Source organism: Hyaena hyaena, unplaced genomic scaffold (genome assembly GCF_003009895.1).
Source record: "Hyaena hyaena isolate Hyena2069 unplaced genomic scaffold, ASM300989v1 scaffold_235, whole genome shotgun sequence".
NCBI classification, from domain to species: domain Eukaryota; kingdom Metazoa; phylum Chordata; class Mammalia; order Carnivora; family Hyaenidae; genus Hyaena; species Hyaena hyaena.
Window position 1 is genome coordinate 1967730 of NW_024080867.1, and position 11466 is coordinate 1979195.

General features: G+C 43.9%; 1 protein-coding gene across 1 annotated transcript in view; it reads left to right on the forward strand.

Annotated features, from left to right (window-relative positions):
* NLRP5 (NLR family pyrin domain containing 5) overlaps positions 1-11222 on the forward strand; it is a 37095-nt gene extending 25873 nt beyond the window's left edge. Inside the window, exons 9-11 of the mRNA XM_039244097.1 lie at positions 329-499; positions 1985-2155; positions 11090-11222. Of these exons, the coding sequence (XP_039100028.1) occupies positions 329-499; positions 1985-2155; positions 11090-11222 (475 nt within the window). The remainder of the gene's footprint in view (positions 1-328; positions 500-1984; positions 2156-11089) is intronic.
* The last annotated feature ends 244 nt before the right edge of the window (positions 11223-11466 follow it).

Here is an 11466-nt window from a genome sequence, read left to right on the forward strand (position 1 = left end):
CAACTTCTCTCTTGTGGGTTTCTTTCCCCGTCTTTCTTCCCGTCCACCAGGGAGAATCCTTATCACATCTCCAGGTGGGAAGCAAGCTCTGATGTGCTCATCTTTTTTCCAAAGATACCTCCAGCCACATCACATACTTTCCCCACCTGACCCCATCATCCCTCCTCACATGAGCCACTGGAAGTTGCACATTCTATGCCATTCTAAGGAATGAACAAAAAGGCTACCAGTTAGGAAGGAGTAAAAGAAATGTCCCACCTTTGTTTCTGGGCATCATCTCCTTGAAGCACTCTCTCCTCAAATGACACGGGCTCTTCTCCTCTTGCAGACTGGTTAAGTGTCACCTCACTGCTGCCTGCTGCAAGAATCTGTCCCATGTGATCTCAAGGAGCAAACACCTGAAGAGCCTGGATCTTGCCGCCAATGCCCTGGGTGATCATGGCATCATAGCACTGTGCGAGGGACTGAAGCACAGGAAGGCTTCTCTGAGGAGGCTTGGGTGAGCTCCTGGGGTCACCAGGTTGAGGGCTGGGTGAAGAGAAACGGGGACCTGAGTGTGAAGTTGCTTGAACAAAGACGGTGTTCTGACTTTGATTCCATTTGAATCTGCTTTGTTCTTCCTGGTGCTTAAGAAATGACATCACCCCTTCAAATCAGCATAAATCCCTTTCATAGGGAACCCCAAGACTTTCCACCATGAAATCAACTAATATTTGTACCCATATTCCCTTCTTTCTGCAACAGTAAAGGAGGAATCCCTACCTCTATCAGAGGTTAACTTCACTCACATTGGGAATTCCATAATCAGCTATGAAATGCCTTATACTATCACTGAATTACCTGCCCTTGTCTCTTTCCACAGCCTCCCTAGTAGAGATTTTGTTTTCATAAATGCTTAGATATTATTTTATGAAGCAAAACCAATAATAAGCCTTATTCAATCCCACCTCACCATCTAACTCTAGGCAGCTAAAACTATTTGAGCTCCATGCCACAGACTTTTTACTCTATCACAAGAAATTCCCAAATATACAAAACCTAAAATGACTGAGACATTGAAAACCTGTAGGCTTACCACCCAGTTTAAACAATCATCAGTATTTTGCTCTAGCGAGTTATAGGGTTTGAGTTATAAATACCTCAAAACTCATCTCCAACATGTGAGAACACGGCTACCATACCATATCTACATCTAACAATGTTATTTGCCTCTCCATTGCTCTTAGGACAAAATCCTAAACCCTTAATATGACCTAAAATTTCCAGCCTCCTCTCACACCACTGCTTCTGGCTCCCCTCTGGCCATCTGGTTGACTTTCCATATCTCAGACATGCCCCACCCCTTCCTTCCACAAGAGCCATATAACATCCTAAGCTCCAGCTGCTGCTTCCTGGCCTTATTCACCGGGCTTACTTCTTGTCTCTTAAGTTTCACATGAAATGTCGATTTCTCAGCAAGTCTTTCTCCATGTGCCTTGTTTTGTTCCCTGCTTACAGGTGCTCTCAACCTTTATCTTTCATTCTTTCCACAACTGCAGTTAAGTCATCCAGTGGCTCTTACCATGAGAACCAGCAGCAGTGACCACATCAGTGCCTGGGAACTCACTGGAAATGCAAACATTGGGGCAGGGTGGGAACCCTGAGTGGCTCAGTCGGTTGAGCATCTGACTCTTGATTTTGGCTCAGGTCATGATCCCAGGGTGGTGGGATTGAGCCCCACTTTGGGCTCCACACTAAGCATGGAGCCTGCGTGAGATTTTCTCTCTCTCTCTCTCTCTCTCTCTCTCTGCCCCTTCCCCATGCTCTCTCTCTCTAAAATAAAAAACTAAGCAAATGTTTGGGTTTTTCCCCAGAGTTTCTGCTGAACCAGAAACTTCTGTGGGTAGAGCCCACCACTCAGGCTTACACAGTGACTTGATAGTCAGATGGGCTGAAGGACTAGTCACTGATCTTGGAGGCATTTCTTGGCATGTCGACTCTACAGGTTGGAGGCATGTGGACTGACTTCAGACTGTTGTGAGGCACTGGCCTCGGCTCTCCTCTGCAGCCAACGCCTGACCAGCCTAAACCTGATGCGGAACAATTTCGGTGCCACAGGAATGATGAAGCTATGTCCAGCCTTTGCACAACCCACATCTAACCTACAAATAATTGGGTAAGTCCCTGGCATTGTCTCCTGAGGTAAAAACCTCCTTGTACTACAGGCATGCTGGTTGGTGTAGAAACACTTTATCCCAGAAGTTGAGATTGTGGCTCAGCAACCACATCGTTATTATGTGCCCACCGTGTTCCAGGCACTGTGCTGGAGATACAGGGACACAGGCATAGAGGCAAGGTGCCTGATTTCACAGGGCTTGCTTTTGGATGGGCTTAGGAAGAGTGGAGGGACATCATACAAATAAGATGTTTGTCCCTAAAAAACTAAATATAGAATTGGTATATGATCCAACAATCCTACTTCTGGGTACATATACAAAAGAACTGAAACCAGGATGTGGAAGAATTACTTGTACACTCATGTTGATAGCAGCATTATTCACAACAGTCAAAAGGTAGAAGCAACCCAGGCATTCGTTGACAGGTGAATGAGTAAATGGACTGTGGTACTTCCACACAATGGAGTATCATTCAGCACTAAAACGAAAGGAAATTCCGACACACATTACAACATGGATGAACCTTAAGGACACTTTGCTAAGTGAAATAAGTCAGATGCAAAAAAGACAAATCCTGCATGATTCTACTTAAGTGAGGTCCCTAGAGGAGTCAAATCCATAGAGACAAAGTAGGTGGTGCTGCCAGAGGCTGGGGGAGATGGATGGGAAGTTGGTGTTTCATGGGCACAAGGCTTCATTTGGGGAAGATGAAAAGTTATGAGGACAGATGTGGGGATGGCTGCACAAGTGTGAGCGTACTTAACGCCACTGAACTGCACACTGAAACACAGTGAAGATGGACAACTGTAGAGGTTGGGTGTCCTGTATTTATATCAATAGGAAACTGCCCGACTGAGAGCGTGTCTTGTCCTTAGGGCCCAGCCTACAGCGGTGGGGGTTATGCAGGGGTCGGGCGTCGGCATACAGTGTAACCAGGAAGGACGCAAGGGTGGTTGCCGTGTAGGATCTGAGGGGGAAGATGGACTGGGAGGCATGACTTAGTGTATTTGGAGATGTTCATGTGGCCAAGGAGAACTGTTACAGTGATCTCTTCAGCAAATGAGCAGAAAAGGCAGAAGATTGGGTCAAAAGACAGCATATTTGTATTGGTCACTCAAGAAGCAGCGTAGCCTTCAAGGGACCAAGATGGCAGAACAGCATGGAAGGTGTTTGTTTTTTTTTATTTTTTTGCACCTTTCATCCCTGAAATACAGCCAGATCAACACTAAACCATCCTGCACAGCTAGAAAACTGAGGAGACAATTAACACAACAATCTACACAACTTGAACACTGAGAGGTGAACTGGGGGAGAAAGCGCCGGAGAGCAGGGAGTTGCTTTTGCTTGTGGGGACGGGACAGAGACGTGGGGAGAGTACGGAAAGCGCGCGCGCACACACACACACACGCACACACACACACACACAAAAGCAGCTGGAGAGAAGAGAGTACGCAAGCGACTGGACTCAAAAGGAGAACGGGGAGGGTTTAAGCTCCGTCAAGACTGTAATCAGGGCGAAGGCAGAGTCCGAACCTCCACAGCCGCGTACCTGGCGCTGTGCCGGCGGGAAAGGCGGGTCCCCAGGGGCCGAGCGCGACGTCCTCGGGGTCCTCGGGCCACCCGGGGAGGGGCCCCTGCTGGGAGGACTCCCCACAGGCAGGGGCCCCCGCGGACCGGGAGCACCACTCCCGCTGGGCCGGAACGAGGCGGGTAGGGGGAGGCCGGCGCCGCGCGCGCTGCGAGCGCCCAGGACCCCGGCAGCCGCGGCCGCGCGACCGGCGAGCTCTTCCCGGGGCGCCCGCCCCCGCGCCGTGTCCCGGGCGTTCCTGGGCCGGGACGACACCCGACGCCGCCCGGCGGGACCCTCCCGTGAGGACGTGCCCGGCCCACCCCGCGGTCCCTCAGAGGCGAGGGCTCGGGAAGCCCCGCCGCGTCTGAGGTAACGCTCAGGAGGGAGGAGCCGCCCGGCAGCCTGACGCCTTGGTCCCGGACGGAGTCAGAGCCGGCGGGGACGGCAGCGGAGACCAAGGACGGGAGGCCGGTGGGGCGCGCACGGAGTTCTCACGCTGGAGACGGCAGCCCGGGGGACGCCATCGTCACCGCTCCCGCGCATGCGCGCTCACCTCCCGACGCGGCATCGCCCCACCCCAGTCAGCTAAGCAGCGCCATCTAGTGGAGGGCGGCGCCGCGACACTAAGCCCCGCCCACCAGGGCCAGCCTCGCTCTTCAGGAACAAGTCTCCGCCTGCTTAGTTTACAGACTGTAAAGTGACATAGTTTGACTTCTAGGGGGAACGATGTCATTTCAACCGTACTTCAGTCTGTTCGCTGGTCCATCCATTCAATATTCTTATTCTTGAAAACAGAACAAATTTACTTTTATTTTCCATTTCCAAAAAATGTTTATCTTTAATTCTTTCTACTATATTTTCTTCTACTTTGTAAATTTTTCAAATTCGCTTTTTTACTTCCATCATTTCATTTTATTCTATTTCGTTGTATTCATTTTTTCATTTTCCTTTTTTTCTTACTTTTCCCTTTTTTCTCTAATCTATCAAGCTCTGTTCAACCATGAGACCAGAACACACCTACGATCTAGCATCCTTTATTTGATTTTTTTGGTGATTTTTTAATTTTTTAATTTTATTTTTTTTACCTTATTAATTCCTTCTCTTCCTTTAAAATAATGAAATGAAGGAATTCATCCCAAAATAAACAACAGAAATGGCAGCGAGGGACTTAACACAGATACAAGCAAATATCTGAGCCAGAATTTGGAATCATGATAATAAGAATACTAGCTGAGGTTGAAAACAGATTAGAATCCCTTTCTGCGGAGATAAAAGCTAGTCAGGATGAAATAAAAAATGCTTTAACTGAGCTGCAATCTCAAATAGATGCCACAGCGGCAAGGATGGATGAGGCAGAGCAGAGAATCGCAAAGAGAGGGGATGAACTTATGGAGAACAATGAAGCAGAAAAAAAAGAGGGAGACTAAGGCAAAAGAGCATGATTTAAGAATTTACGGTATCAGTGACTCATTAAAAAGGACCAACATCAGAATCATAGGGGTCTCAGAAGATGAAGAGAGAGAGAAAGAGATAGAAGGGTCATGTGAGCAAATCATAGCAGAAAAGTTTCCTAACCTGGGGAAAGACACAGACATCAAAATCCAAGACACACAGAGGACTCCTACAAGATTCAACAAAAACCAGCCACCAACAAGGCATATCATAGTCAAATTCACAAAATACTCAGGCAAGGAAAGAATCATGAAGAAAGAAAGACAAGGAAGAAAAAGTCATTAACCCACAAGGGAAGACAGACCAGTTTCACAACAGACCTATCCACAGAAACTTGGCAGGCCAGAAAGGAGTGGCAGAATGTATTCAATGTGCTGAATCAGAAAAATATGCAGCCAAGAATTCTTTATCCAGCAAAGCTGTCATTCAAAATAGAAGGAGAGGGAAAAAATTTCCCAGATGAACAAGAATTCAAGGAGTTCATGACCACTAAACCAGCCTCACAAGAAATTTTAAGGGGCACTCTCTAAGGGGAGAAATGATGGGGGGAGGGGGGACCAAAAGCAACAAAGACTAGAAATGACCATAGAACACCACCAGAAACTCCAACTCTACAGGCAACATAATGGCAATAAATTCATATCTTTTAGTACTCACTCTTAAAGTCAGTGGACTAAATGCTCCAGTCAAAAGATAGAGGGTTAACAGAATGGATAAGAATACAAGATCCATCTATATGCTGTTTACAAGAGACCCACTCTAGACCTAAAGACACCTCCAGATTGAAAGTAAGGGGATGGAAAACCATCTATCATGCTAATGGCCACCAAAAGAAAGCCAGAGTAGTCATACTTATATCAGACAATCTAGACTTTAAAATAAAGATGGTAACAAGAGATGAAGAAGGGCATTATATGATAATCAAGGGATCTATCCACCAAGAAGACATAACAAATGTAAACATTTATGCTCCAAATGTGGGAGAACCCAAATATATAAATCAATCACAAACATAAACTCAGTGATGATAATACCATAATAGTAGGGGACTTCAACACCCCACTTACAGCAATGGACAGATCACCTAAACAGATAATCAACCAGGAAACAATGGCTTTGAATGACACATTGGACCAGATGGACTTAACATATATATTCAGAACATTTCATTCTAAAGCAACAGAATACACATTCTTCTCCAGTGCACATGGAACGTTCTCCAGAATAGACCACATACTGGGACACAAATCAGCCCTCAACAGGTACAAAAAGATCGATATCATACCGTGCATAATTTCATATCACAATGCTATGAAACTCGAAATCAACCACAAGAAAACTGTGGAAAGACCACGAATACTTGGAGATTAAAGAACATCTTACTTGGGGCACCTGGGTGGCTTAGTCGGTTAAGCATCCGACTTTCGCTTAGGTCATGATCTCGCGGTTCGTGGGTTCGGGCCCTGCGTCGGGCTCTGTGCTGACTGCCAGCTCAGAGCCTGGAGCCTGTTTTGGTCTGTGACTCCCTCTCTCTCTGACCCTCCCCTGCTCATGCTCTCTCTCCCCTAGAAATAAATTAAAACAAAAAACAAAAAACAAAAAAACATCTTACTAAAGAACAAATGGGCTAACCAAGAAGTTAAGGAGGAAATTGAAAAGTACACAGAAGCCAATGAAAATGACAACACCACAGCCCAAAAACTCTGGGACACAACAAAGGGGGTCATAAGAGAAGTATACAGCAATCCAGGCGTTCCTAAAGAAGGAAGAAAGGTCTCATATACACAACCTAACCAGCACCTTAAAGAGCTGGAAAAAAGAACAGCAAATAAAACCTCAAACCAGCAGAAGACAGGAAATAATAAAGACTAGAGCAGAAATCAATGCTATCAAAACCAAAATCTAAAACAAACAAAACAACAAAACAGAGCAATGAAAAACAGAAGCTGGTTTTTTGAAAGAATTAACAAAATTGATAACCGCCTTGTCAGACTCACCAAAAAAAAAAAAGACTGAAATAAATAAAGTCAAGAATGAAAGAGGAGAGATCACAACCAACACAGCAGAAATACAAACAATAACAAGGAATATTAGAAATTATATGCCAATAAAATGGGCAATCTGGAAGAAATGGACAAATTCCTAGAAACATATAAACTACCAAAACTGAAACAGGAAGAAATAGAAAATTTGAAAAAACCCATAACCAGTAAGGAAATGGAATTGGTAATAAAAAAAAAAAATCTCCCAAAAAACAAGAGTCCAGGGCCAGATGCCTTTCCAGGGGAATTCTACCAAACATTTAAGGAAGAGTTAACACCTATTCTCTTGAAGCTGCTCCAAAAAATAGAAATGGAAGGAAAACTTCCAAACTCTTTTTATGAAGCCAGAATTACCTTGATTCCAAAACCAGCAAAGACCTCACTAAAAAGGAGAACTATAGACCAATTTCTCTGATGAACAAGGATGCAAAAATTCTCAACGAGACTCTAGCCAACTGGGTCCAACAATACATTAAAAGAATTATTCACCATGACCAAGTGGGATTTGAACTAGGGCTGGTTCAATATCTGCAAAACAATCAGTGTGATTCATTGCATCAATAAAAGAAAGGACAAGAACCACATGATCCTCTCAATAGATGCAGAGAAAGCATCTGACAAAATACAGCATCCTTTCTTGATTAAAAAAAAAAAAAAACCCTCAAGAAAGTAGGGATAGAAGGATCATACCTCAAGATCACAAAAGCCATATATGAAAGACACACTGCTAATATCATCCTCAATGGGGAAAAACAGAAGTTTCCCCCTCAGGTCAGGAAAAACACAGGGATGTCCACTCTCCCCACTGTTACTCAACATAGTATTGGAAATCTCAGCCTCAGCCTCAACAGTCAGACAACACAAAGAAATAAAAGACATCCGAATTGGCCAGGAGGAGGTCAAACTTTCACTCTTTGCAGATGACATTGTTATTCTATATGGAAAGCTCGAACGATTCCACCAAAAAACTGCTAAAACTGATCCATGAATTCAGCAAAGTCGCAGGATATAAAATCAATGCACAGAAATAGGTTGCATTTTTATACACCAATAATGAAGCAACAGAAAGAGAAGTCAAGGAATCGGTCCCATTTACAATTGCACCAAAAACCATAAAACACCTAGAAATAAACCTAACCAAAGAGGTGAAAAATCTATACACTGAAAACTATAGAAAGCTGATGAAAGAAATTGAAGAAGACACACACACACACACAAAGGAAAAATATTGCATGCTCCTGGATGGGAAGGACAAATATTTTTTAAAATGTCAATATTACCCAAAGCACGCTACATAGTCAATGCAACCCCTATCAAAATAACACCAGCATTCTTCACAGAGCTAGAACAAACAATCCCAAAATGTGTATGGAACCAGAAAAGACCCCAAATAACCAAAGCAATCTTGACAAAACCAAAGCTGGAGTCATCACAATCCCGGACTTCAAGCTGTATTACAAAGGTGTAATCATCAAGACAGTATGGTACTGGCACAAAAATAGGCACTCAGATCAATGGAACAGAATATAGAACCCAGAAATGGACCCACAAATGTATGGCCCACTCATCTTTGACAAAGCAGGAAAGAATATCCAATGGAATAAAGACAGTTTCTTAAGCAAATGGTGCTGGGAAAAGTGGACAGCAACATGCATAAAAATGAACCTGGACCACTTTCTTTCGCCATACACAAACATAAACTTAAAATGGACAAAAGACCTAAACATAAGACAGGAAGCCATCAAAATCCTAGAGGAGAAAGCAGGCAAAAATCTCTTTGACCTTGGCCTCAGCAACTTCTTACTCAACATGTCTCTGGAGGCAAGGGAAACCAAAGCAAAAATGAACTATTGGGACCTCATCAAAATAAGAAGCTTCTGCACAGCAAGGGAAACAATCAGCAAAACTAAAAGGCCATTGACAGAATGGGAGAAGATATTTGCAAACAACATATCAGACAAATGACTAGTATCCAAAATCTATAGAGAACTTCCCAAACTCAACACCCAAGAAAACAAATAATCCAATGAAGAAATGGGCAAAAGACATGAATAGACACTGCCCCAAAGAAGACATCCAGATGGCCAACCGACACATGAAAAAATGCTCAACATCATTCATCATCAGCGAAATACAAATCAAAACCACGATGAGATACCACCTCACACCTGTCAGAATGGCCAACATTAATAACGCAGGCAACAACAGATGATGGTGAGGATGCAGAGAAGGAGGATCTCTTTTGCACTGCTGGTGGGAATGCAAAGTGGTGAAGCCACTCTGGAAAACAGTATTGAGGTTCCTCAAAAAATTAAAAGTAGAACTACCCTATGACTGAGCAATTGCACTACTAGGCATTTATCCAGGGGATAGAGGTATGCTGTTTTGAAGGGACACATGCACCCCAATGTTTATAGCAACACTATGAACAATAGCCAAAGTATGAAAAGAGCCCAAATGTCCATCAATGGATGAATAAAGAAGATGTGGTATATATTTATATACAATGGAGCATTACTCGGCAATCAAAAAAATGAAATCTTGGCATTTGCAGATTGTGAATGGAACTAGAGGAGATATTATGCTAAGAGAAACTAGAGAAAGACAAATACCATATGACTTCACTCATATGAGGACTTTAAGATACAAAACAGATGAACATAATGGAAGGGAAGCAAAAATAATACGAAAACAGGGAGGGGAACAAAACACAAGAGACTCTTATGTATAGAGAACAGAGGTTTGCTGGAGGGGTTGTAGGAGGGGGGACGGGCTAAATGGGTAAAGGGCATTAAGGAATCTACTCTTGTAATCATTGTTGAACCATGTGCTAACTAACTTGTATGTAAATTTTTAAAAATAAATTCTAGAAAGTAAAAACAAACTTAAAAAAAAAAAAAGTAGTGTAGCCTTGGACAAGCACAGCTTGTGACCCTGGGGCTTAGCATAGAAGAGCCAGACCTAGATTTTACTAATGGACCTTTCAAGAACCTATTTCCCTATCTGCAAAATGGGGAAGATGCTTTGTATCTATTTGAACACCTATCTCTCTCTCCTGTCCTAGAATTTATAAGCTTCACAAGGGTAGGGACTTTGTTCATTACTAATGCCTCCAAACCCTATAATAGGACCTAACACAAAATAGGTTCTCAAGAAGGAGTTTGTGGATGGATGAATAATTATGCCTGACTCAGGATCATGGTGAAGGGCAGATCCTTCTAAAAGCTCAGTGTTGGGGCACCTGGGTGGCTCAGTCGGTTGAGCGTTCGACTTCAGCTCAGGTCATGATCACGCAGTTCGTGGGTTTGAGCCCCGCATGGGGTTCTGTGCTGACAGCTAGCTCAGAGCCTGGGGCCTGTCTTCAGATTCTGTGTCTCCCTCTCTTTCTGATCCTCCCCTGCTCATGCTGTCTCTATCTCTCTCAAAAATAAATAAAACATTAAAAAAATTTTTAAATAAAAAAACTCAGTGTAGCATCCAACGCTTTGAAGAGTGCCTTTCCATGTATGGATTTCCTCTTGTTCTATGGGGAACCTTCTGCTTCTCCTCAAGAGTACAAAAAGAGATTTCAAATCATTGGTAGGGTTTCCAGGAACTTTAAAGAAAGGAGAAGGGTCAGAAACAAATTCCCTGGAGTGCCTGAGTGTCTCAGTCAGTTAAGTGACTGACTCTCGGTTTCACCTCAGGTCATGAACTCAAGGTTTGTGAGTTCAAGCCCCATGTCAGGGTCTGCGTTGCCAGCTATGGGTTCTTGGGATTCTCCCCATCTCTCTCAACCCTTCCCCCATTCATGCTGTCTCTGTCTGTCTGAAAATAAACTTCAAAAAAGCAAATTCCCAGAGTAACATGTCCTCCTTCTGCCTCCCCAGGCTGTGGAAATGGCAATATCCCCCTCAAATAAGGAAGCTGCTGAAGGAGGCGCAGCTACTCAAGCCACACATTGTAATTGGGGACGGCTGGTATTCTTTTGATGATGATGACCGGTACTGGTGGAAAAACTGAAGACGTGAAAACTCTCCCCACCCACATGCATTCTGATGGAGGAACATTGAAAGCGGTTCTTGGACAAGCTGTGCCCAGGACTCCCCTCTCACAGATGGAATATGATTTCTGATTTTCACAAAGCCCTCATTGGTAACGATTCTTGTGTGTCCAATATGTCTTGGCTATGGATTTGCCTCTGACATAGGGTGTGACCTTCAAGTCCTAGGATTTCAGTATCTATGAAATGCCTGTCCTACTCAGA